The 26,353-nt window shown below is 35.0% G+C and overlaps 1 protein-coding gene across 5 annotated transcripts in view; it reads left to right on the top strand.

The window, feature by feature from the left end:
- The window catches only part of Phf14 (PHD finger protein 14), a 120,488-nt gene that overhangs the window by 68,100 nt on the left and 26,035 nt on the right, over positions 1-26,353 (top strand). For 3 of the 5 annotated variants that reach the window (XR_005869686.1, XM_040728479.1, XM_040728480.1), the window contains 2 exons: positions 24,468-24,497; positions 25,170-25,287. Coding sequence is in view for 4 of the 5 variants with exons in the window: in XM_040728479.1 (XP_040584413.1) it covers positions 24,468-24,497; positions 25,170-25,287 (148 nt within the window). In the remaining variant the exon portion in view is untranslated. Of the gene's footprint in view, positions 1-16,283; positions 22,038-24,467; positions 24,498-25,169; positions 25,288-26,353 lie in introns of those variants that run through there. The other 2 variants (XM_005080957.4, XM_013121154.3) reach the window with 2 other exon arrangements.

Below are 26,353 nucleotides of genomic sequence, written 5' to 3'. Positions count from 1 at the left end.
AGGCTTATTACAATTGATTTTAGCCATTACAGGTTTATTGTAGTTTATTGGAAGAGCCCTGTAAATACAAGTGTGGTGATTCATTATTTATGATTTAATAAAGCCACTGAAGATCAGAGAAGCAAAGCCAGCCACTAGCTCTTACCTCTACCTCAGATGGAAATGGCTGTCCAGTCCTCAGCGTGGCTGGAGAATCAATCTCCGAGACTGAATCCTGAATGCCCTGCTCCTATCTTAGATACCTCTCTAAAACTGAGACTAAAGGCATGGAATCCCAACTGCTGAGATCTCCTTGTGTGAGCTGTTTCTCTTTTACACTGACTCACTCTAATGTAACCCTGGGTGGCTTTGAACTCACAGAGATCCTTCTGCCTTTGTCTCCTGAGTCCTGGGATTAAAGGTGTGTGCCATCACCACCTGGCTTCTATGACTAACTAGTACGGCTGCTGGGATTAAAGGTGTGTATCATCCTTGCCTGGCTCTATGGCTGTGGCTGGCTTTGGATTTTGATATCCAGTAGCATTATTAGATCATAAGTAATATATAATCTAATAAACCACATACAAGACCCTGGTTTAACCCCAGCGCTCCAATTAGTGAGCCAGGTAATTTGAGGTTGAACTGTGGCAAGGCCCTGCAGGTAGCCTGTAATTTTTAGGAATGGAAAACAGTTGTCTCTGTTTGAAGGGAGCATTGCATTACATTAGTGTAATATTTGTATGTTGTGGGGTTGACTGGTGTGCTTGGGTCCCTTGTGTGAGTGGAGGTCAAAGGTTAACCTTGGGTATCTTTCCTTAGGAACAGTCTACCTTGTTTTTGAAACAGGGTCTATTACTGGTCTAGAGTTTGCCAAGCAGGTGTGGCTGGCTGGCCAGTGAGCACAAAGGACCACCTATCTGTCGTCTGCAGCTCTGGGACTGTTGTTTAATTAAAAAAAAAAAAAAAAAACTGGGCTGTGGGACCAAATTCAGGCCTTCGTTTTTTAACAGCAAGTATTTTACAGAACGAGTTATCTGCCCTGCCCTCATAATTGATTTGGAAATACCCTTTAAGTCTCACATTCCATTGTAATATTAGATGGAAGGAAGAACAGTTTAGAAATGCAAAATATTACTCAGTTATAAGAAATTCTGAATAATTTATAGACAAAATGTTGGTGATTATTATTTTCGATGTTGTTAACCTGTAATATTTTTTTCTCATTTTTGACCTTATATATTTTACAGACTATATCCTGTCAAAAGTCTGAGTTAATTATAAGGCATTTGCTTCTCTTTTTATTAAGGTTTATAGTAGAATTTTGGTTTAACTTGATGAGTTCTGCTCAAAACAAAGTATGTTGACTTTTAAAAACACAATGAAATGTTTGTAGATAAACATGGCATGTTATGTGGGTATATGTAGCATGTCTTGTATTGCCTGTATTGCTACTAGCCACTATTTTGGGTGACATGAGGTTGCTCTTCCTTTTAGTTCTTAACTATGACACAGTTTCCAGGAAATTACATTTATCCTAAATGGAAATAAATTACAGTTACTAATTGCAGATTTAGCTTTTCATATTATAATAATTTAACATAATTTAAAGATAAAAAAGGTGCCCTTATATACAGCAGACACCTTGGTGTAAAGTTTCCTTTGTATTTTGTTCTCATTTTCTAGAGTGGCCTCATGTTTTATTAAGAAAACACATAGTCCGGAATTGGGCTGCTGTCATACTGTGGCCCAGTAGCTGGCTTTTACCACGGCCTGCAAATAGCAGCTGTTCTCCATCACAGCATCACTTCCAGCCAGATGACCACCCAAATCACTGCCCTGTGCTTTCCTGAAAATGCTGTAATCCTTCAAATGCCACATTAAATTGGGGGAGAAAACTCTCAGTGCCTGCACAGTTATGTAAAAGGATGAGCATGAACTGAGCGAGACGTTCTGGAAGAGCAGTAACCTTTCCCTGGATGTGTGCATTTCCCATTACATTTTTGACACAAAATGTTGCAGAATGATTTAATAGTGGCATTTTATTTTGCTGACTTTCCTTTTTCAAAAAGAAACCAAAGTTAGGTTAGGAATGTAGGCAAGAGTGGCCAAGCACTGAATTCTATAAGAATCTGTTTTCAAAGTAAATTACTAAAAGTATTTAGAAATGTGCATTTCCCCCTTTTCTATTGTATGTTAGCTTTAACATACAGAATCATCTCAATTATATTGTCCACGTTACCTTTTCTTACCATTGTCTTTCCTTTTTCAAGTAAACTGTGATCATAAATGGCATTTCAACAAATCAGAAAAGCTTTACTGCTTTATTTAAATGATTACAAAGACTTAACCTGTTTCGTGTGCCTTTGTTTCTCATTCTGGCCACATGTGATAAGAACAGTGAGACTATGCATAGTCTCCTTGATCAAAAAGATAGATGCCTGTTAACATCGAGATCCACATTTATGCTGGGAAATAAATGTCATTATCTTACTTTTTCCTACATAAGTAGGACAGATCTTACTTGTACCTATGGAAGCATACCAGATGTAACTGAATAAATTAACTTGACAGATTGCAGTTTGTAAGTCATTTACACTTAGCAATTTTTTTGTTTTGTTTTACTGTTGATATTGAATACCTCATTGTGTGCCCTGTCACACAGCTATTTAAAAAAATGAGTTTGTCATATGTGCATAATTTTAGTATCTCCTTTTATGAAAACAGTGGCTAACTGAGCATCCTTTTATCTTGTTACCCTCAGAACTTATAAAAATAGTACTTTAGCTAACAGAAGAAGTAGGAGTGTCTCAGCCACAGTACCATCCATTGTTTCTTTCCTTTGATGAAAATTTCAACAGGAGACTTCATTTTTTTGTTTTCTGAGAACTCCAGTGGAAATTTATTCCATTTGCTGATGAACATTAACTGTTGCTTTTGCTCCTAAATGTCTTAATGAAAGGACTTATGTTTCGTTTACAAATTCATTATCTTCCTTAATTTCATTTAAACTGGGTAAAACTAACTAATTAGGATATTATGCAGTGTAGCTATATGAAACTTTATGGTTTTAACTACAAGTTGCTTAAACGCCTTGTTAGTGATGTGATTTCAGTGTGCCTTAGATGCTGAGCGAGGCACATTGGGGAGCCATCAAATAAAAAGCCTTGAATTTTTGAGTATGGAGAAAATTCCTAAGCAGTCATACCATCTACATTTACTCATTTTCTCCACTAAGAACTAGTTGTTATTAGCTGTTTCTTGCAGGAATGATGTTGCAGCAGCAATGAAAATACTGCCTAGGAAATTGCAGAGAACTGATGGTAACCTGGACTAAGGTTTATCACTGTTGTTTGGAAACCCAGGCAAGCACGTGGAAGTGAATAGTACCCATATATCATAGTTGTAGAAAATTAAGTAAGTCTGATTTTCTGGACATCAGCGTAGCAGTACAAATCAAAGGCGTTAAATGTGCCTGCGGTTACTAAGTGGTACTTGTACGACTGTTTCCAGATGTATATCTAGAAACTAACATAGCTTTATTTTGCTAATTGTATTCAGTGTGCATGACACTGTTACACGATGGCATTTCCATACAACTTTATGTTCCCTGCGCTCCCTCCCTTCTCCTGTCCTCTTTGTTCCCCTAGATTAGTGGTTCTCAACCTTCCTAATGCTGCAACCTTTGAACAGTTCCTCATGTTGTGGTGACTCCCACCCATGAAAGTATTTTTGTTGCTTCTTTATAACTGTTTCTTTCTAAATCACATACCGGTTGTCACCAACTGTGTTAGGATCCTTTCTTTGGGCTTAGTCATTTCACTCCTTTAGCGTTGAAGAATTCAGCATTTCTGTTCAAAAATTAAGTGAGGCAAGCTAAACTGAAGGCAGTTGTTCATTTCTCTTTTGTGGACTCTAGTTACTAATATGTGTGTGTACATCCTAAATAACTAACAGAAGGCGAAGAGAGGGTAGGAAGGAAGTTTTGAGAAATGGCAGGGGTAGCAAAAGGACACATAAGACATGAAAAAGTAAAAGAGACAGGTGACATAGTGGTATTGGGTAGCAGGGGCGGGGGAGATGAGAACCTCCTAAAATACACCTTGTTCAGAAGTGCCTTCATGGAGGCCTGTAGCCGTAGCTCAGGCAGTAGAGTGCTTGCCTAGCATGCCCCAGGCCATGAGTTTGATCACTAGCACTACATAATCCAGACATGATGGTGCATACCCATAATCTCAGCATTTAAAAGGTGAAGGCAGGAGATTTGGAATTTCCTAGTAATGATGATTACGTAACAAAATCGAGGCTAGCTTGGGCTACAGCAGACTCTAAATAAAAAAGCAAACAAAACAAAAGAAACCTCAAAACCTGCCTTAATAGTCTTATATGCTAGCTAAAAAGAAAAAATACTGCATTTTTATTCTGTTATTCTTTCATGTTATTTATCTCTTCTATGCCTGCTCATGTGTGCACTCTCCTGCTGTCCTCTTTCTGACTTCTGTAGTTTCTTGAATTCTCTCAGTCCTCTGCATGAAAGTTGGAAAGCCAAACAACTTTAGGGAAATAGATTCTATTTCCTTAAATATTTGTGTGTGAGAGAATGATACAGAGTTACCTAGTAAATTAATTGTAAAAGTAATTAATGATGAATAAAAATGAGAGTATCTGTGGAAGGCATGGAGAATTTTATGTTATAAGGAAGGAATGGAACAAGGCGTTTCAGAAGAGTAGAAGGACTCTGCACATATTTTGTAAGATGGGAAGTCATCACAAGGCAAGAGGGCTCTGAAGAAAAGAAATTAATTAGGTGTTTGATAGAATTTCTTTTGTATGCATGGCATATACATGTATATATGAGTGTATGTATGTGTGTATATATTCAGGTACACTTGCCTATGCAATATGTCATCCTCTGTCACCCTCCATGTTTGTTTTTTTCTAATTTATTTTACCTTGTGTACATGACATTTATTTTTTAAATTGTTGGTAATTTCATTCGTGCTTATTTGTTGTGATAAAGTTCACCCCCTTCTTTCTGCCTTCTCCCTATTCCTTCTATATACCTTTTACTTTCTAACTTCATGTGCTATGTTTTTTAAACCACTAAGTCCACTTAGTGCTACTTGTATGTGCATGTATGTATATGTAATAATGCGTTGGAGCATGGTAGACCTTCAGGGGCCATATCCCTGCTACCGAGGTAGAAAGTGAGCTACAATAGTGACTGGTCTGAAAGATGTGTCCACTGATGATGCAACTGGCCAGAATTGTAGCAGTAAGCAACCATTTTCTGCATGGATTCATTTTTGAGACAGTATTTCACAGAATCTGGAGTTCACTGATGCAACGAGCTTTGGAGATCTTCCTATCTCCGTCCAGCATTGGGTTATAGATACACACTTTATCTTTATGGGTGCTTGGGATCTGAACTCAGTTTCTCATGTTTACTCAGCAAGTACTTTGCCTACTAAGCTATTTCCTAAATTTAGGTGTTTGGTGAGTGTTTTTGTTTTTTTTGTTTTAGTTATTTTAAAGGTTAATTGCTGGCACAGTGCGTTACAGCATACATACTCTTGGACTGACTTAAAAATACTTTTCAATTCTACTAAATCTTCTATTTTAAGTGAATTACTTTAGTCTCTAGTAGCTTCCCTTAGCTGCAGTTAGTTACCTGTAGTTAGTTGTCTAATATTTTTAAGTGAAAAAAATAATGAAACATATCCTAGTATGAATATAAGCATAGCTTATTGTAGCAATTCCTATTAATGAAAATTCATTTTTCTTGTTTGCTTTTATATCAAATTGAAGAAACCAGGTGAAAGTGTAGTAAATATTCTACTTCAATGAAAAATGTTATTTCATTTTCTTTTAGATATGAATATGTGGTATTGGCATAGCAAAGATTTTACCAAGTCAATGAGTAGAAATTGGCATTTGATTGTTTTTTGCAACTATGAAAAGGACTATTCCTTATTGATGCCATTTGGATTTTATTTCTGTATCAAGTTCCTCTTTTTCAAGGGGAATGATTTATTATTATTGTTATTTACATGCTAACCACAATTTCCCCTCTTCTCCTCATAGTCCCTCCTCCACACACCACCCCCTTCACCCCTCCTCCATCTATTCAGAAAAGGGAGGCCTGTCGTGGATATCAACCAAACATGGCATATCACATTACAGTAAGATTAGGCACCTCCTCTCATATTAAAGCTGGACAAGGCAACCCAGTATGCGGAGTAGAGTTCCAGAAGCTGGCAAAAGAGCCAGGCACATCCCTGCTGCCACTGTTAGAGGAGTCCCACAAGAAGAACAAGCTATACAATAGTAACATACATGAAGAGGGCCTAGGTCAGTGCCATGGTCAGTTTAGTCTCTGTGAGCCCCTATGAGCCCATGTTAGTTCATTCTATGAGTTTTCTTGTGGAGTCCTATAGTCCTTCCTTCACCCCTACAGACCTTCCTTCAAGAGGAATTTCTTAAAGTGGCTTTTAGTATATAGGTTTATAGACATTGCAGATACTTTTTTAGGTTGGTAGATTTTCTGTTTGCTTTTTTATGAGTCTTTTTACAAATTGAAATTTAGCTCTGTTTGAAAAGGGGGCAAACAGATGTGTTATTATACAGCAGATGACTAATATATGTTACTTAGGTAATGAGCATTTTTAGCTCTTTTCCTGTGAAATGGCTATGTGTAGTTTTGTGTGACATGTTGTAAAGATCTGCCGAGGCACTGCCATTTAAAATAAGTTCATCATATATTATATCACCTTCTTCCTTTACTAGAATCTAAATCATGTTCTGTTGGTTTAAAGAAACTTACTTATTTTCTTTAGCCTTTTGTTATCTTGAGTGTATGAACACTAATTTCAAAACATGGTAAAGCCACTTGCTGAGATGTCCTCTTTAGTGTCCTCTTTGACTTTTGAGGGTGTTGAATATGTGTTCTGTTATTGATTCTAAATGGGAGGGTTGTCTCCATTGTAGAAATCCAAGTTGCTAAGTGTAATTTCCCTTTATTTTCTAAGTACTCATCTGATTGTCTTTATTTCACCATTTGTTATCACTGAACAGCCTTCCTCCTTATGCTTTATCTTTCCTTAAAATCTTCAAAATGTAGTTTTTGTTTTGTTTTAACTCAGTGTATTAGTAGCCAAACATGGGGATGAGGGGGGCAGTTAGAAAAGAACAAAATAAAAACAGTAGTGGCTAAATGCTTAAATTCCAAAGTGTTTAGTTTCAGGTCTTTATCCAACACTGGGTATGACTTTGACCTGGCCACATAATCTATATGTTTTGATTTTTTATTTGTAAATGGGGGATCATAGGTTTCACCTCTAGGATTATAGTGAGGAAATATATGGTACATCCCATAACTGTCCTAGATTTTTGCAATAACCTATAGGTGGTCTCCTTCTGTTTTTTAATACAAAAATGATCTTGTTTTTATTGTACTTAAACTTGTCCATGGACTACCCACTTCTTACAAGATAATTTAGACTTTACAACTTAGCCTGCAAGATCTTTCAAACCAGGCAGCAGCCTGTCCTCTGTTTTCAGTTTCAGGTGCTCGCAGCCTTAGGCGACCTAGGTTTGGATCTTCCTAGGATGTTCAGGTATTTGTGTACCATCTTGGTTTAACTTTATATTATGTCCTTTATGTGAATATGCCCCCACCCCTAATCATACAGACACATGAAACTAGTAGTGCTGTGTCTTACTCGAATATTCTTGAACAAGCCTGTCCTCCTTCTCAAACCCGTAAAACATACTTAGCTTCTTCAGGATCTAATTCAAATGCCACTTTTCTTGGTTTTTATGAAAACTTTCCCCTCAGAATGACTCCATGATCTACTGAATTCTTAGGATTTTTGTATACGCTCTACTTAATTTGATGACGGAATAACCGAACATTTTTCAGTATCTTTAACAAGTAGGATACAGATTAGAATATAAGTGTAAATGTAATGAAGACTTAAATTTTTGAAAGACTAGTGAAAATATTTTTTTAACAAAACCTTTACTCAGTGTGCTCAGCGCTGAACATCAAATTATACTCACCTTTTAAAAGGATGTATACTTGCAGACCATGGTACAACAAGGTCCTCGATAAAACCAGGCAATTGTGTGAGCCTTCAGTAATTAACAAAACAAAATAACAAGACAAGAGAAGAGTGAGTATAAAGCTTTCAATAAGTAAAAGGAGAGTGAGTGATTGATGTAATTTTGCTGGAATGTGACTGAATCCTATTGATTCCATCCTGCCTAGGCCTGTCTTCTTTGTCTTCAGCTGTGTTGATCTGATTCACTGAGCAATTATAGGGATACCCTAGCAATTTCATTTAATGTAGATCTCTTCTGCTTGATGTTCTTTGCAGAGACTATACTTAAAGAATTGCTTTCATGTAGTTTATCAGTCAGTTATCACAGAGCTCAACTGATTGTAACTTATGGATTATGTCATATATCATGCTTAACTTCATGTATTAACTTAGCACTTTTTTTTTGTTTTTTTTTTTTTGTTTTTTTTTTTTCGAGACAGGGTTTCTCTGTGGCTGTGGAGGCTGTCCTGGAACTTGCTTGGTAGTCCAGGCTGGTCTCGAACTCACAGAGATTCGCCTGCCTCTGCCTCCCAAGTGCTAGGATTAAAGGCGTGCGCCACCAACGCCCGGCTTAACTTAGCATTTAAAATGATAAACATACACAACGAATACACGAACAACTGCACACTAAAATCTTAGGGTTATGATTTCAATAGTATAGTTGTGAGCTTTTTAACTTTCCTTGCTTTTGATTCACCATAGTTTTTAAGATGAAATATCTAAATATTTTAGAAATATGGAAACATAAAAATACATTGTTTAATAAAGATAGAAAAAGGTGGGTCATTATACTTTAAGTATTTTCATACTTTTTTCTTTTACTGAAGAACTAAACTGTGTAAAATAAAACAAACTTTGGTTAAATAATAGAATGCAGTTGTCAAGGATAAATTTAAATATAATAATGAATTTGTATAACTAAAACAAGGCACTATCTTAAGAAAGAATAAATTCTAGAAATCATGATTTAATTTTCTGAAACCAGTACAGACAGGGTTGCTGATTGGTCACCATAATTCTGCAAATGCTCAGATTAAATCATTTTTAAGTGGCTGTGTAAAACTCCATGTATCTAAAAAATGAATAGGTTAAGGTTCACTTATCAAGTTTATCATATGTTAGTAGAAGCCCTGCAGCAACCAAGTAAAGCTCCTAGAACGTAACAGTTTCTATGATCTGCTGAAAGCTAGAAGCAGTGTACCTCCTGAAATACCAGTGGAAACTAGAAAAAACAAAACAAAAAACAAAAACAAAAGCCAACAAAGTAAAAAGAATCAGTTTCAGTTTTCCTCAAAGTAGAAGCATCAGGCATCACATTACCATTAAAAAGATAGGTGAAAATACATTTATAGTAGCCACTGATGATAAAGGCCACTGTGGTCATTATCAGTGTAGAAAGTATGGCCATTTCTTGAATTTGTCAGTTTCTGTTGGTGTTTCTTGTGAGGACCCTTGAGTTCTATATATATTTTGGATATTCACTCTCTATTGGACGTGTGGTTGCTAACTTTTCATTTTCCATAGGCTGCCTGTTTGTACAAATGAAGGTGCCATATCTTAGTGCCCGTGTTAGCAGTGCACTGTTCAGAAAGCCTCTTCCTAAATAAGTGACAACAGGGCTATTCTCCACTTTCTTTTCTGTTCGCTTCAGTGTGTCTGGTTTTTATGTAGAGATCTTTGATCCATTTGGGGTTAAATTTTGTGTGGGGTAACAAGTATGGATCTATTTGACTTCTACGTGCAAGCCATCCAGTTTGACAAGCATCAGTTTTTAATAATGCTATCCTTTTTCCAGGGTGTTTTTCCACTGAAACTCAGGTGTCTGTAGGTGTGGGTCTTCATTTCAATTTTATTGAACAATGTGTTTGTTTTTGTGCCCGACACCATGGTGTTTTTATTACTGTAATTCCATAGTACAGTTTGAAATTCAAATGGTGATACCTCCAACAGCTCTTTTTTTCTTTTTAAATGAATTTTATTTATTCGACAAGTTCATACATGACTACAGTGTATTTTGATACCATTCATCCTGCTTCCTCATTCTCCTCTCCCTCCCTCTCCTATACCGTCTGAGATCCTTCTTCTTTCTACCGTGCCTCTTCTCTCTTTTTTTTCTCTCAATATATGTTTTTATTTAAATTAGAAACATGCATGCTTCACATGTCAATCCCAGCTCCCTCTCCCACCCCTTGTCCCTCCCTCAGCACTCCCCAGCCCCCAGCCCAATCCCCACATCATTCCCCAGGGAGGGTGAGGGCCTCTTTGGGGGATCTCCAGAGTCCTCCAGCAGTTCTTTTAGTATTTAAGATTGTTTTAACTATCGCGCGTGTGTGTGTGTGTGTGTACACGTGTGTGTACACATATTCCTAAAGAAGTGTGTCGGAATTTTCATGGGGATTGTATTAAACCTGTAGATTGTTTTTCTTAGGATGGCCATTTTTACTATACCAGTCATACTGTTGCATGAACATGAGAGATCTTTCCATCTTTTGATCTCTTCTTTGTATTCTTTCTTCACTGTCTTACTCTTTTTATCAAGTGTTTTACTTGCTTGGTTAGAGTTACAAAGTAATTTATGTAGACTCATTGTGAAAAGTTTTATTTCCCCGATTTCTTTGTCAGTCCATTTGCCATTTGTTTATAGGAGGGTTAGTGATTTTTGTGATTTAATTTTGTATCCAGCTACTTTGCTGAAAGAGTTTATCAGCTGTAGAAATTTCTAGATGGAAGTTTTCTGGTCAATTATGTATACTGTCATATCATTTGCAAATGCCAAAACTTTGATTTCTTTCTTTTCAATTTGTATCCCCTTGATCTATTTCAATAGCTAAGACTTCAAGTGTATATCTAAAGATTTGGGTCAAGGATCCACAAATAAGAGAGAATATATGGTGTTTGTCTTTTAGGGTCTGTGTTATGTCACTCAGTGTAACTTTCCTAGTTCTATTTATCTGCTATTTTCATGATTTCATTTTTCTTTACAGGTAAGTGGAATTCCATGCTATATATGTATACATTTTCATTACCCATGTATTAGTTGAAAGATATTTAGGTTTTTCCCATTTGTTTGATATGGGGAATAAAATAGCATCAAGCGTGGCTATAGAAGATGCCTGTGAAGTAGGATGGCAAGTTGTTCCAGTATGTGTCAAGGAGTACCGTATGTGACTCGCATGGTAGATCAGATCTATCTTATTTTTCTAAGAATTCTCACACTCATTACCATAGTGGTTGCACACTGGAGAAAAGAACATCTTGACCAAATGATGCTGGGGAAACTGGATGTCCATGTGTGGATGAATGAAGTTAGACAAGTATCTAGCATGCTGTATAATAATAACCTCCAAATGGATCATAGATAGATCTTATGTGAAACCTGAGGTGCTGAAATTGGTGGAAGAAAATATAAACAGTACCCTACAAAATGTAGGTTGTAGGGAAAGACTTTTGGACTAGAATTGCATTCACTTCAGAATCAAGACCAACAGTTCGCAAATGGCACCTCAGAAAACTGAAACGTTTCTGTACAACGAAAGAAGCAAGTGAAGACGAAGCCCACAGAGTGGGCAAGAATATTTGTCAGCTGCACTTCTAATAGAGGATTAATATTCAGAATACTCAAGGAACTGAAAAAAAAAGTAGGAAAAGAAACAAAAACAAGGAGCCAAGGAATCAAAATGACTCAACTAAAAGTGAGCTCTGGATTTGACCACAGTTCTCAAAAAAAAGAAATAAAAGTAGATGCTGAAACTTCTCAGATAGTGTTGAACTTACTTAAGTGATTAGGAAAAAGAAATCAAGACTACTTTGATATTTGCCCTTACTCCAGTCAAAATAGCCAAGATCAATAAACAGCTGACAAGTGCTGCCAGGGATGTTGGGGGAAGGAAACTACCATTCATTGTTGATGACCAGTGTTGGAAGTCAGTATGAAGAATACTTTCATTCTTACTGCTAGTCTTTGCCTGAGTTCAGTAACTCTGCTCTACCATCTCCTATAACCTCTGGGTCTTTCTTTTGCCCAGTAAAATATACAGGATTTGAGTTCTGTGTATAATTCTTGAAATCAATGAGGAAATCTCCCCAGTGTTTTAGCTGTTATGTGGGTCATGTGCTCTCCTTTGTCATAACTTTCCAGACCAGCAGTTCTTCACTGAAATCTCTAAATATCTTTATTTCTAAACTGCCTTGAATGTCTGTTGAACCGTTTAGAAGAAAAGAAGGCTTATAGCACAAAAGAGTACACAGGAGAGTATAAAGTTTTAATACTGGGCTCTTTTCATTGCTGTTTTTAAACATTTTCTTCACTATCCCTTCCACTAGGAATTTTTCCTTGTTGCTTTTGACCTGTCTTGCTTTACAAGAAGTAATGCTTGGCAATTAAAGTCAACATCTGTAGAAGTAAAGTCTTGCTTAGTAGTGCATCATGACAAGACTAGATTCTGAAGAAGGAATTAGAAAGTCAGCAGAATGCCCTAAAGTATCCTTACTCCTAAAAGTAGTTTTTAAAGGATGCATTTCTATTAGTAAAGACTGGGAAAGGGTTATCAGTTTCCACACATCCACATCTGGGTATGAAAGCAGCCCAGCTGCTACTGAATTGTTCTTATTAAGGTTTCTAAAAAATTGAGCTAAAAACAAAATGTTCACTTACCCCATCTTTGCCTTCTAATGTTCCTAATTGAGCTGATTTATTACTATTATTAGGCATGTACAGGGACTAACATATTTCCCATGTAATATTTACAGAATTACTTAATTTTGTCATATAATTCCTGTATAAATTTAAAATATACAGGAAAACTAAACCTTTAAGGATATTTTTGACTCACGTTTTTAATTTACCAGGATTTATACATAATTCTTCATGATTGTATAAAACTATTGTAAAGCTGACACGTATAAAAATCACAGAAACTTGTGTATGGTTTATATATACATGATTATATAGTGAAGTCTGTTGTTTCTGAGGTATTAAATTGTAAATAGGAAACATACTGGTTTCAGGCACATTTAATGTTCGTTTTATTCATTTATCTATTCCGTAAGGTTAATTTTGAATTTTAAATTTACTTTCCATTGTAGTATATTTATATTGCTAACTTATACAAGAATGTTACTTATTATAGACATCAATGATTATATTAATCATGTAGCAAGAGTGGTTCTCCTTAGGGCTGCAGAGAGATCTCAGTCAGTAAAATGCTTCTTACGTAAGGATGAGAACCAGAGTTCCAGTCCTCAGTACCATACACAAGTTAGTATGGTGGGTATGCCTGTAATCCTAGGGTATGCCTGTAATCCCAGGGTGTGCCTGTAATCCCAGCACCAGAAGGCAGAAGCAGAGGATCTAGCCAGATACTTGCTGGATTGCCAGCCTCTATGAATCAGTGGACGACAGGTTTAACGAGAGACTCCATCTCAAGAAAATAAATAACTATAATACACTGGAGTGTGATTGAGGGAGACAACTGATTTCAGCTTGTAGCCTCCACACACATGTTCACATTCACCCATCTATATTCATGCACATTTGCACACGCACTCACACACAGGTGCAATTCAAACATGCAGAATGGAACCTCTAATCAGTTCTGTTATTGGTTAGATGAATTTCCTTGCATTAAATTACGTCTAGTCACTTTATCATTTGTAATATGAAAGCTTTGACTTTTCTTTTTAAGTTTTATAAAATTTATAATTTAGTGATTCCAGAAAAAAGATAATATCCGGGTCTGGAAAGAATCTGGAAGAGTATAGCCTCCCCATTCATTTAGGACTTACATTATCTGCCAGTGTTGACCAAGCATCAAAAAACAAACTGTGTTAGAGAAGGACATTCAAACCTCTTATTGTGTGAAACCGTTCTAGTCAGAAATGGACAGTTTCTCTCCAAGTGAGCCACCATGTTTTTCCTCAAAACTTTCAGTCCTTAGAACCACAAAACAAATGGTGTTAAAACCCAACTGCATTGCTTTCTTGGTTTTATTTCATTTATAGAAAATGAATAACCTATTTTATGTTATTTGTGTAGCAGGGGTTTTAGTTTATATTGGTTTTTGTGTTTGGCGATGCATAAAATACATCATATTAATGATCTAAGAGGCAAAGATAATGTGACAGGATAAAGTACAGATTTGGGGGTTGATGGTGAATTATGTTACCTAGAAAATGATGCATTGTAACAGGTACAAAGGAGTGTTATTTCCAAATATCCTTGACCTGGTATTTATAATAATTCTCATATTAAATTCTCTGTCCCAGACTCTGTTCTCTGCATGTACTACTGTCTACCAGTTCTGTAAGACCTGTGAGATATGAATATCTCCTTACAGGTATGAGTGATGATCTGTGGTATAGAAGCAGCAAGCAATGTGAAATTGAATCAACCCAAGCATATATTAAAAGTACATTGTATGAATTGCTATGTATGAAAACCTAGTTTCAACTATGAAACAGTTCTGTAGTGCTTGACAGGTCTGCTAGCTTTCCTACCTGGTCCCACTCATTGTGTTCCTGTCATGTTGCTAGTGCTTTCCATATTGATCTCTTTTAGTCCCCACAGCATCCATCTCTATGATACAGACAGGAGACAGAAACTCACTTTATTCCTATTCTGGGAGTGAGGAAATGGAGAATTATTTGCCTAAGATCACATACTTAGAGTGTGATCAAGATGTATATTGAATACAAGCATCTTAGCTATCAAACTCACGTACTTGTCTAGGCACAGTATCTCACCACACTGTGCTGATTTAATATAGGCGGCTTAGCCAAACAGGTAGATAATTCTTATAGCACAACAGCTAACACAAGCTGCAGAACATGTTTATAGTTTTTGGTTCATCTGTGAAATTCTTTGAAAATATTTTTCTATGTTAATTTCAAAGGAAGCTTTCTAAATACAAATAAAGTAACTGCTAGGTTAAAACATGATCTTTGATTTAAAATATTAGTGTCTTTTATCTTGAGCTTATGGAAGACAAGTTACACGATTTTGTAGCATTTACATTTAAATGAAAATTAGTATTAAAGGGAATATTAGGAGTAACTATTTGGTTTCCCCACAGTCCAGTTGAATTGGAGTTTAAAGTGGATTTCTTTGATATATTATATATCCCTATTCAAAGGACTATCCCAAGTAATTATAAATTATTTTTGGTTATCTGTTAGTCTCCATGATTTTGCACATAAATGAGAGTGAACTGTACTTGCATTATAAATGGGTACTTCCTCTAGAATATGTTTTCCCAATACTGCTTAAAGTCCTGACAAAGTAAACATCAGATTTCCACTGTGCTCAAAGCTCTTCTCGTAGAGACCGAAGTACAGATAAATTTAGCTCAAATTTCCTATTTGGCCAGAGTCCAGCTCTTGCTACTGCTTGTCATGTGCGGATAAGTACAGCATTTCTTTTAGCGTTGTTTTGCGTTATATTCTTTTCCTTGTAGAAAAGTTTTGTTTGTACTTTCTTTGTCTCTGATGTGGTAGCTCAGCTCTCCTCAGCACTGCTTTATTTCTCTGTGTGCCTCTTTTCACTTTCTTTTTTCTCAGTGGAACTTAGAAGCATTAAACACATCTTTCCGATAGTTAAATAAAAATGAACTTTTTATGATGTATGACTATATAGCAATTTTATGTCATATATGCAGTTCTAAATATGTGAAAGAAATGGTAAACTTTTGTTTCTACCATAGTTGAAAAAATAGTTACTTCTAGCCTCCAAGCCCTTAAGATTTCTCCTCTCAAAAGCAAGACACCAAGTTCGCTGATAACGTTACCATGAATTTCTTATACAGTATGTTTCAAAGGAAACCAGTGTGGGGAGGAGATGCAGCTGCATGTTTCCTCAGGCATTACAAAACTGCCATCCTCTGAATGAAAGCAGTGTGCTGCTGTCTTCAAATAGTAATTGATCATACATGTTTTCCTTTATAGTTAAGGCATTCTTTTCATAAAGTAGATTGATTTTAGAATCAGAACTATTAGCAATAATGCAAGAGGAGACAACTCAGTGTTCAAAAGATAAAACATTTGCTTGTAATCCGTGAGAACCTGTCCAAGACCACGACATTTAGCATGAGGGTTTCTAATCTCTGTTATTTGAATCTACTGTGGTATTATTAGTATGTTTCATAAGACATAGTGCAGAGCTGCTATGATCTTTCAATGTTAATGCTCTTTTCTTATCACTTTACTGTGTAGATACCCTTCATGAGACCCAAGTCTGCCACAGCTCATCCTCGGAGGCAATCCCGGAAACCTCTTTTATAAGTGTGGTTTTAAAAATGTGGATTAAACTCTCAATAGAGTATATAAACTAAAGGAGAACAGCTATCTTGTCCTTCCCATAAGCTTATCACTGCAAAAAAAAAGTGCTTTTGCTTGTCAGGTTTGGATAGAATGTAATTGATTGGTCTGTTATATGGGTAGACAAGGCAGTTAATTTGTCTGTGGATTTTTTTCCTTTTTTTCTTTCTATTGTCTTCTTCTTTCTCCCTCTTTACTCTTTAATTTTTTTCTGTTACAATCGTAAGAAACACTTGGTGTACACATTATTAAAAACAACAGTGGGTAATGTCTTGTCAAAACTGTAAATGTCTTTCCCTCTTGCTTCGTTGGCACAAGACGATACACTATTTGGACTCAATGAAGAGTAAGGGAAGCCAGTGGGACTTACATGCTCTGGGCTTCCCTGTTGTTGAACAGTTATCTCCGTTATTTGTTTGTAAAAGGACAATGCTTGCCACTGATCTGCAAGTCTGTATCAACTTACTTACTACATGTATTCATACACGAAAGAAATTCTGCAATGAGAACAACTCTAGACTCAAATTTAATATTATTTCTATTTGTGATATTCAGCAAAAGTGAAAGACTGGTGAAGATTACAACTTTCTGGTGTTAAGTAGTTTGAAAGCACTTAATATTAGCATGGACATTTTATAACTAGAATTTAAGCTCAAGCATAAACTGACTATCTGTATTAGTCTGAAGGTACTTTTTTTCAGAAATGCCCAAATTAATTCTTTATTGTTCTATTTAATACGAACTCTGTGTGTTCCATGTAATTTTACTTTTTGAACTTAAAAGTGAAGCTGTGAAACGAGGGAGATACAGAGCTTGTTGAGTATACAGCCTGCCTGCTGAAAGATCTTCACCAGCACCTATGTCTTCCCAGAGGTTTCAGAGTTTACATTTGATCTTCACGCTTTACTGGCCCAGTTTTAAGTCAACGGCAGAAATACTTTGAATATTGCATCACTTAATCTTGAACTGGTTTAGAAGAGACTGTTGAAATTGAAGTGCACATATACATGTAAAGTGTTAAATTGTCTTTTGGAATTCCATTGTTTATCATTGCGGATTTGGATCTTTCCAGGTGTAGGGGTATTTGGAATAGCTTAAACTGTAGGAATAGAATAGACGATGCTGTAGCTAGCGATTGTATGTGTAATTGTGAAGTTGGTGTCTCTAGTAATCTATAGTTATAGAAACCATATGATTGGATAAAATGTTTAGTAAAATTAAACATGTAGGAAATAATGTATAAAGATACTATTTATTTATTAATAAATTTGATAGCACTGGAGACAGTATCCATAATCCTTAGGAAAAGCAGTATGCTTTCTTTAAGTATAAGGAAGAACCAACGATCCTTACTTAATTTATGGAAAAGTTGGTAAACTCCAGCAAATATTATGAAAAATGGCAATGGCAGATTAGCATTTTTCAAATGAACTATGCTTTAGGCCAGCTGTCTTTTAGCATAAGATAGGAAAACATTAATGGGTATTTTTGTAATTTAGGGTTCACTTTCCCTCTTAGGGGTTTTTGTCTTGGTTTTGAGAAATTATAGATAGTGTGGTTGTAATGTCAGTGTTAACCAAACCCTTTAACATTCTTCATCTTTTAGTTTTCAGTGGTAAATTATGCTCTTCTAAGTTTGGTAAACAACCCATGTTTTTCACATGTTACAGATATAAGTTGCACAGTTCCTACATAATAGGTTCTTACGAGTCTCCATCTTCTGAAGAGAACAGAGTAAAATGTTTTCTCTTAATAATCTTCTAAATAACAGGAGAAAATTAACTTTTACCCATTACTATTCCATTGCTGTTAAAGAGGAAAAATAATGGTTTTTTCTTTTGGTTTCTTTTGCAAAAATTTAGATATATTAAGCCGTAATTTTACTTAAAGAGAAACATTCAGCTTTTTAATTGTTTTTTTCATTAGTTATTTTTTAAATTTAAATTTAAATTAGAAACAAGTTCCCTCGAAAATTAATGTTTATCTAAGAAAATATTTCTAAATTATTTATAGCTTATAAATACATGTAAAAGAGAGTGACAGCTCAGGTATTTGACAGTTAACAAGTATTAACAAGGGGATGGGAGAGTGCTTACTTAGTAAAATGCATATAAGCATTGGGCCTAGGCTCAGACTTGTAATCCCAGTGAGTGCTGCGGGCAGAGACAGAAGGGTCTCTGTGACTTACTGGTCAGCCACCATATACACGGGGCAAGTACCAGGCAAATGAGAGACCCTACCTCACAAAACATGGTGGATGATTCTGGAGCAGGATGATAGGCCAACACACACACACACACACACACACACACACACACACACACACACACACACACACACACACACACACACACACACACACACACACACGTACTTACATTACACAACATTGGGAAGGAAATTTACTGCCTCTGAAATACACAATGGATGATATGGTAGAAATGCATCAGAGTCACAGGAAGAATTTGTCGAGACTTGGTTGGTTATCATCATTTCCTTGTCCTCCTGTTCCACCTTGTCTCTCTCTGCCTCTGGAGTTTTTAATTCTGTAGATGTGTGCTGAGTTGCAAAAATCTGAATTTCTAGCAGATTCAGAATAATGTTGATTTAGCTGGTCAGGGACATTCCCTTGATAACAGTTAATGTACAGTATTTGTTTAATAATCATATATCCAGTATTGATTAATAGTGAGTGTGGATATCTTTTAGGGCTTCAGATTTCTCAAACTATTTGTTTGTAGACAGAGGCTTTGTAGAAAAGTGATTTCTTCTGAAACACATAAAATACAACTTCCTTCATTTTTAAAAATTCATTTAAACATTTATTTCACAGAGCAGCACCTCTTGCCCAAAATGTTGTGGTCTTTTCGTATTTTTCTTTTAAGAGTTAGGCTTATGTATGTCATAAAAACAATATTTAACTTTAGCCTGTATTTTTAAGTTTAGGTATTTATGTATCAGTTATGTATCACTGTACTTTATGTTTCCTGAATGTTTATTATTATTACATGTGGCATAAAAACAGATTTCTGACAAATAATATTCATTTTTGTTACCCTGATTCCCTGTTTGTATACCTTGATTTTTGGTGAAACACTTTTTAAGCACCTAAAGTATTATACTTTAAACACACATATACACGCACCTCATCGGTATGTTTTACTTGACTCACAGTAAGGAATGTTTCACCAAAATCTGCTTAAGAATTCGGAATGACTCTGCAATAGATTAGAACATTAACAGTTTTCAAAATATTGTTAATTTAGACTAGTAAAACCTATTAAAGAGACTTAACAAGACATATAGGCAGATATAACAGATGACAAGATATATGAAGGCAGAATTTGTTTATATCTGCCTGAGCCATCACTTTGTAAATTTAGGTAACAGTAAGAATTGTGAACTGAGACAGGTTTTACAAGGGATTTTTTAAATAAAAAACAAACAAAAAACCAAGTAGGCTGCTTTCCTGTAGTGCTCACCCTAAGGTGCTCTAGGCCTGCTAGGAAGATTGACAGCTGTTCAGGTACATAAGATGTAATGAAATTGAATGTTCATGCTGGGCTTGGCACATAAAATGAGATTGACCCCCTAGCCATTATCTCATTTGCCTGATTTACATTGTAAAATCAGCTTCTACACTATTGATTGGTGTATAATTAGTTAATTATGAACGGGAAAATACAAAGTTATGTGGAGCTTGAACACAGCAGGTTGGAGTGCTAAACAATTTCCAAGGGCATGAGCAGATGGAGATGAGTTTATTAAAGAACAAAGCAGACGTGTTTCAGGTGTGGAAATGTCTAATCATTCTCTCATGCTGTGAAGAGATACTTGACCTTACTGTGTATTTTCATATGAATTGCCTTGTTTCATGTTCTAGTTTTTGTGTTGTTGTTGTTTTCATTTCACTTTTAAAGTTGCAAGCTGCCTGTTGTAGATGTAGATAATGAATTGAATCCACTCTTTAAGTGGATTTGGATTTGACTTTTCCCAAGTAGTGTTTCAGTTGTCTGTGTTCATCTGTAATGAAGAATTTTAGACTGTCCTATTACCCACTCTCACTGTGGTCCATGATTGAAGCCCCCATTAGCATTGATGAAATAGGTTCATGTGTTCCACACTGGTATAAAATTTGTGAGATAGGACTTAAAACACAGTTTCTAATTAATTTGTGTAGAAAATGCTTATGTAGGTGGCTTGAGATAAAATTGTTAAATGTTATAAAGAATAAAATATCTTAGTTATAAGTACTTTACCATTGATAGAACATAAGAGTTTTGTGACAGTTTGTATTATTTAAATTTCTAAGGGGCCTCAGTATATATTTATTCTACCTACTAAGACATTCAATTGAAAGGACTGGCCACTATTCACTGAAATAGCCTATCACTGTAGTTGCTAAATTTGTGTTTGAATTGCTAGTAAGGTTTTGCTTAAGCAGTATTAATACTCAAGACTGATCTATAGGAAAGGCAGACACCCCCCCCCCAAATCTGTTCTCTTGTTTCTACATGAAAAATGCAATGTTACATAGTTTCAGAGACAGTTCTTTATTCAGCATTGTATAGAGTGGGAGGGAATACTGAGTAGCGTGTTCCATTAAGGTAACAAAATTTCTACAGTTACCAGCACTAGTGCGACCCTAAAGCAGGACAGCACTTTTAAGTGTGAGCCACAGATTTGGTCTCTTTCAAAAGACCAGTTTATCGTGTGGCCATAGACTGTCTGCTTAGGAGGCGTACTCACTTATTTCATCTAGTTTTATTTTTGTTTTAAGTAGTTACTTAGTGTGTGCCCCAAATGAACTTATTAATTGGAAATTAAGAAAGGTAAAGAAACCTTTAGAGCAGTGTTTCTAACCCTTCCTAATGCTGTGTTCCCTGTAATACAGTTCCTCATGTTGTGGTGACCCCCATTGTTTTTTGTTGGTACTTCATAATTGTAATTTTGCTACTGTTAAGAATCATAATGTCAGTATCTGTGTCCTAGGTGATCCCTGAGAAAGGTTCATTGATTCCCAAAGGGGTTATGACCTACAGGTTGAGGACCACTGCTTTCGAGCTTTGCCTAGCCTGCCTTTAGGCACAAGAGAAAAATAAATCAGTTACATATTTTTGCTTGTTTCCTCATTGTCAGTAGTCACTCAACACCTAGTTTAATGCTTTGTGGATCATAGCACTTATGAAGATCAGTCATGGTCTCTGCTTTGTGTAGGGTGCTATACTTAATCAATATGCTAAGTATTTTAATACAGATAGAGCTGTGTTTAGTCTCTATGTTTTGCTAAATCAATGTGTAAAAGACCACTTCTGTCATTTTATCTGTATCAAATATGTATGTAGTATGTAGGAAGTTGTATTTAATAGGTACTTAATTAGTCAGGTTTTGTTTTACATTATAAATCGGTTTGTTTCATTTCATTAAGCTGTAATTATAGGATACTCTGTAGTCTAATGTGTGCAATATTTATTAGATACTTTAAACATCGGGTTTACATTTAATTTAAAGACATTCATATGCTAGTTCTATATTCTCTTTTCTTGTTTAAGGTATTGCCTTCTTTTTATAATGTCCTGTTGGTATAATAATGTTTTTATTACATACATATTTGTTTTGTTGAATAAAGTATGTTGTGTTATATCACAATACTTTTGTGGGTCATTGACTTCCTTTGAAACTTAGTTTTTATTCACTTTATTTTTGACAAATTAAGTATGTTATTGTATTGCTGCAACTAAAGTGTTTTCAAGTACTGTTTCAAGAACTAGAAACTAAGTAAAATTGATTAGTAACTATTTTTATCCTTTTATAGTCTTCAGGGTATCGCCACCTTAGACTTAGTTTTTGAGTTTTAAAAACATTGAAAATTTTTTTATGTAGCTAGAATTTTCTAGTTGTTAAATTTTGATAAATATTTCACAATGGTGTGTGCATTTGGAATATACTTTATTATTTTAATCTGTTTTGTGTTTTGAGGGCTTTAATAATATCTCTGAAATTTGTCAATGGCTTTTTAGTTATCACAAAATTTTGCAACTTTTGCTAGATTTAACCTCTGCCATTTAAGTTATAATTGCTACCAGTATATAAAAGTATTATTTTGTTTAAATTTAACAGAATCGACTAATCTTTTTTTCTACATGAAAATAACTTGTAAAATTCCATTTAATATCTTACATTTATTATTTACTTAGCAAACCTGTTGATTTCAAATGGGGTGTTTCTCTCTGCATTTTTCTTTCTGTCTCTTGGATTTTGGTGGTTGCTAAGGGCAGAGACCACCACTTTATGCTATTTAAAATTGGAGTTGCAGCTTTTACTTCCTGGTGAGTAAGCAAGGATCTTATAGAACTATCCTAACACCCCCAATTGTCCGCCATCATGAGAAAGACGTCCTGAAATGTACCCTGATGAAGGTGTCAGGAAGAATTAGGTCTTCTCAAAAGAGCAAATGCATCTTCTGAAAGAGCTACCAATACCAGAACAGGTATTGGATAATTTGAATTGTTTAATGTATTTTAGATGCCTCATTTCAAATATTGTCATCTTTCACAATCTTAATAATTTTGGTGGTCTAAATTCTGCATACAGAAGCTCCTTTAAGAAAATTATTGTTGCAAAAATATACTTACAGTATTAGGAGGATTGGCTGGTAGTTTTTAAGCAATTAAGCTTCCCCAAGTCCTTGAAAAATTTTAAGGAATCAGGCAAAACAACAGGTGAATGGTATTTTAACTACAGAAAGTTGACACAGAAATGTAGTATCAACTGTAATTCAGACTGATGATCCTAGTGTAGCAAAGGAAGAGAAGATGATATTTTATGTATTCCAAAAAATGGTATGCACCAGATAATGGTATTCTTTATAAATTTGCCATCAAGGATTAGTGACATATTAACCCCTTTCCTTAAAGCGGTGTTCCTTTTCTATCTATGACTCTGCACCTTCTCTTCAGTTTAGAAAAGGTCATACTTCAAAGGTTTCTGTAACCCAATATTTAGTGTTATGGAAATTTTAACTACTGAAATGTAAACTAGCTCAGTTGAGAAAGGAAAAGACCCTGAATTCTAAGGGCTTACTGTATGGTATTCGTATTTTACATTTGAAATTAGCTATATACTCTTTTTTTTTTTTTTTTTTTTTGGTTTTACGAGACAGGGTTTCTCTGTATTGTTTTGGAGGTTGTCGGTCCAGCCTGGCCTTGAACTCACAGAGATCCACCTGCCTCTGCCTCCCGAGTGCTGGGATTAAAGGTGTGTGTCACCACCGCCCGGCATACTCTTTATTTTTGAATGCCAGAGCAACGGTATTTGAACATTTAAAATTTTAAATATATTTTTGGATGCTTTTATTTCAACCAGTGATATATGGTTGAAATAAATATGTATATATATGCATATATATGTCATTTATTAGTTCTCTTTTTATTTTATCCACTCCTGTAACTGAAATTACAGTAAATGTATAATTATAGTATAGTTAATTTCATGAGTCTCAAAGGTTTGAGAAAAGTTCATTCACTTATTTCATTGATAAGAAATGAGTTGTGCAATAATGGGTAATCGATGGCAATTAACTGTCTCACACTTGCTTGTGCCTGGATAACTTGGCTCTTGAATCCTGAAATGGATCCTTGAGAGACTAGGTTTTTGTAACATGGTAAGAAATTTTTACTAAAAATACAGATTATCGTTTGCTTTATTGTGATCATTTCTTAAAGTTAGTTTTCTTTCTGTGGCATATGCTTAAGATTAACTCCTTTCTGTATTTTCCCAATGCTTATTAAATAGGGATTATGTATTGTATTCAAGCAGTCTGCTTAATAATTTCATCCTTGTTTTTTTAATTAATTGACTTTTGACACTCTAAGCAGTGAGAAATTAGTAATAAAGAGAATTCAGTTGGTTTAAAAAAAGTATTTCTGTTTAATTTAGAGCACAAAGAAAACAATATAGCCCATTCTGTAAAATGTATACAACTTGATATTGGTTGTTAAATTTTGGTCTTGATATTCTAGTTGATGAAAAATTCTTTTTAAAAACACTGAAATAATACAGATTTTTCTTCATTGTCAGCAGGATGAGATTGTCTGAAACGAAGAATAGGTATGGTAGTTTTCTTAGATTATGTACATCATAAGAGGCAAGACATTATCAAAACATATGCCAAGTGTAAAATATCCTTGGAAGTACTTGAAACACTAAGTGCACTGAGAGAACTTGACAGAAACTAGTAATATTCAGTCCTTGAGGTGGTTTCTGCTTGTATATTCAAATAGTCTGTTACTTAATATACAAAGATTGTATTTGCTGTAGGTTGTGTTAGTATGCTATAAATGTTAGTAAGTTCACTTACAGTATAACTTGGAAAAATACAGAAATGAAGTATAATTTGTATGGCAATAATTAGAGCTTAGACTTCTACTGGATAAATGGTTTATTAGTTCAAAGTTGGATTTTTGATTGCTAGTTTTTTTTGCACATATGATTATACCTATATATTCATTCATATCTTAACATTCATGCACTTAACATTTTTATTATCAGAATGTTATGAATGAATGACTGTTGTCTTGGAAATTTTATGGTTGTTCCATGTTCCTCTCTAATATTTACTTAAGATTCAGATCACCTTTATTATAAACATTAATTTCAGACTCTTCCTGAGCAAAGTATAGAATTAAGTGTTAAAGTAATAGTGTATAGCACTTTGTCCCTTTGTCTGTGAAATAAGTACTTTGAATATTTAGATCTACTGTGAATCTGCTTACCCTACAGATGTGATGAATGCAGACTGTGCTACCATTTTGGCTGTTTAGATCCTCCTTTGAAAAAATCTCCTAAGCAAACAGGCTATGGATGGATTTGTCAGGAATGTGATTCTTCATCTTCTAAGGTAAGGGTGAAAGTCTTGAAGAAGAAAGACTGGGTCCTTTCTCTTGATGACTTTTCTACATCACAACATCCACTTTGTAAGTTTAAAAATGAAGAAGAAAACTATATTAAATGGCATAAATTTCCTCTATTTAGGTGTTTTTGCATGTTCTCTGTATTATTGTTTCATAGTAGAATAATGTCTCCCTGCTAATTTACTACTTTGAGGCCATAACAGTGGAAAAATATTGTTAGGCAAAAGGTTTAAAAATAGAATCCTAATTTATTTTGGAGATAATTCATCTTAATAAAAATAAATATATTAGGGTTGTTTTATAGACTCATTAAAATATCTAACTTTAGTAATATATACTTATTTTTAGCTAAATATAAAGCATAAAAATAAGTAAGTTTAATAGTTTGTCTTCTAAAATAAACTCTGAATTTCTTCAAAGCACTAATATTTTCCCCTTAAATTGTAGTTTTATTTTTATTTCTTTACAGTGAGTGAAAGAATAGCTAGATTCTTGATCCTTGTACTCATTTTACAGAAACGCTGAATATATTTGAATGAAGACATTCTGATCAGTTGTGTGTCACCAATATTATTATTTCATACAAAGATAGTGAAAGTAAATGCATGTTATAGTATGATAGCCATCCACTTTAAATAAATCAATACAGAATAACTGTTATGTTGTTGAATCAAAAATTATTGAGCCGGGCGGTGGTGGCGCACGCCTTTAATCCCAGCACTCGGGAGGCAGAGGCAGGCGGATCTCTGTGCGTTCGAGGCCAGGCTGGACCGATAGCCTCCGAAACAATACAGAGAATCCCTGTCTCGTAAAAACCAAAAAAAAAAAAAAAAATTTATTGAGTAGTCAAGATTTAGTCTATTGAGTAGTCAAGATTTAGTCTAGCTTGACACAGAACCCTTTTGAATTTTTTTTATTAAGCTTCAAATTTTTTGATAATTTACAAGATGGTTTCTATCATTAGTCAGTGCTGTGTGCCTAGAAAAGCTATATGTTGTCTTCCTCCCCGTGGTCTGTGTTTCCTGTGCATCCCTACTTCCATCTCCTTGTTCA

This window comes from Mesocricetus auratus, unplaced genomic scaffold (genome assembly GCF_017639785.1).
Source record: "Mesocricetus auratus isolate SY011 unplaced genomic scaffold, BCM_Maur_2.0 Super-Scaffold_100019, whole genome shotgun sequence".
Classification (NCBI taxonomy): domain Eukaryota; kingdom Metazoa; phylum Chordata; class Mammalia; order Rodentia; family Cricetidae; genus Mesocricetus; species Mesocricetus auratus.
This window is presented reverse-complemented; position numbering and strand designations above follow the sequence as displayed.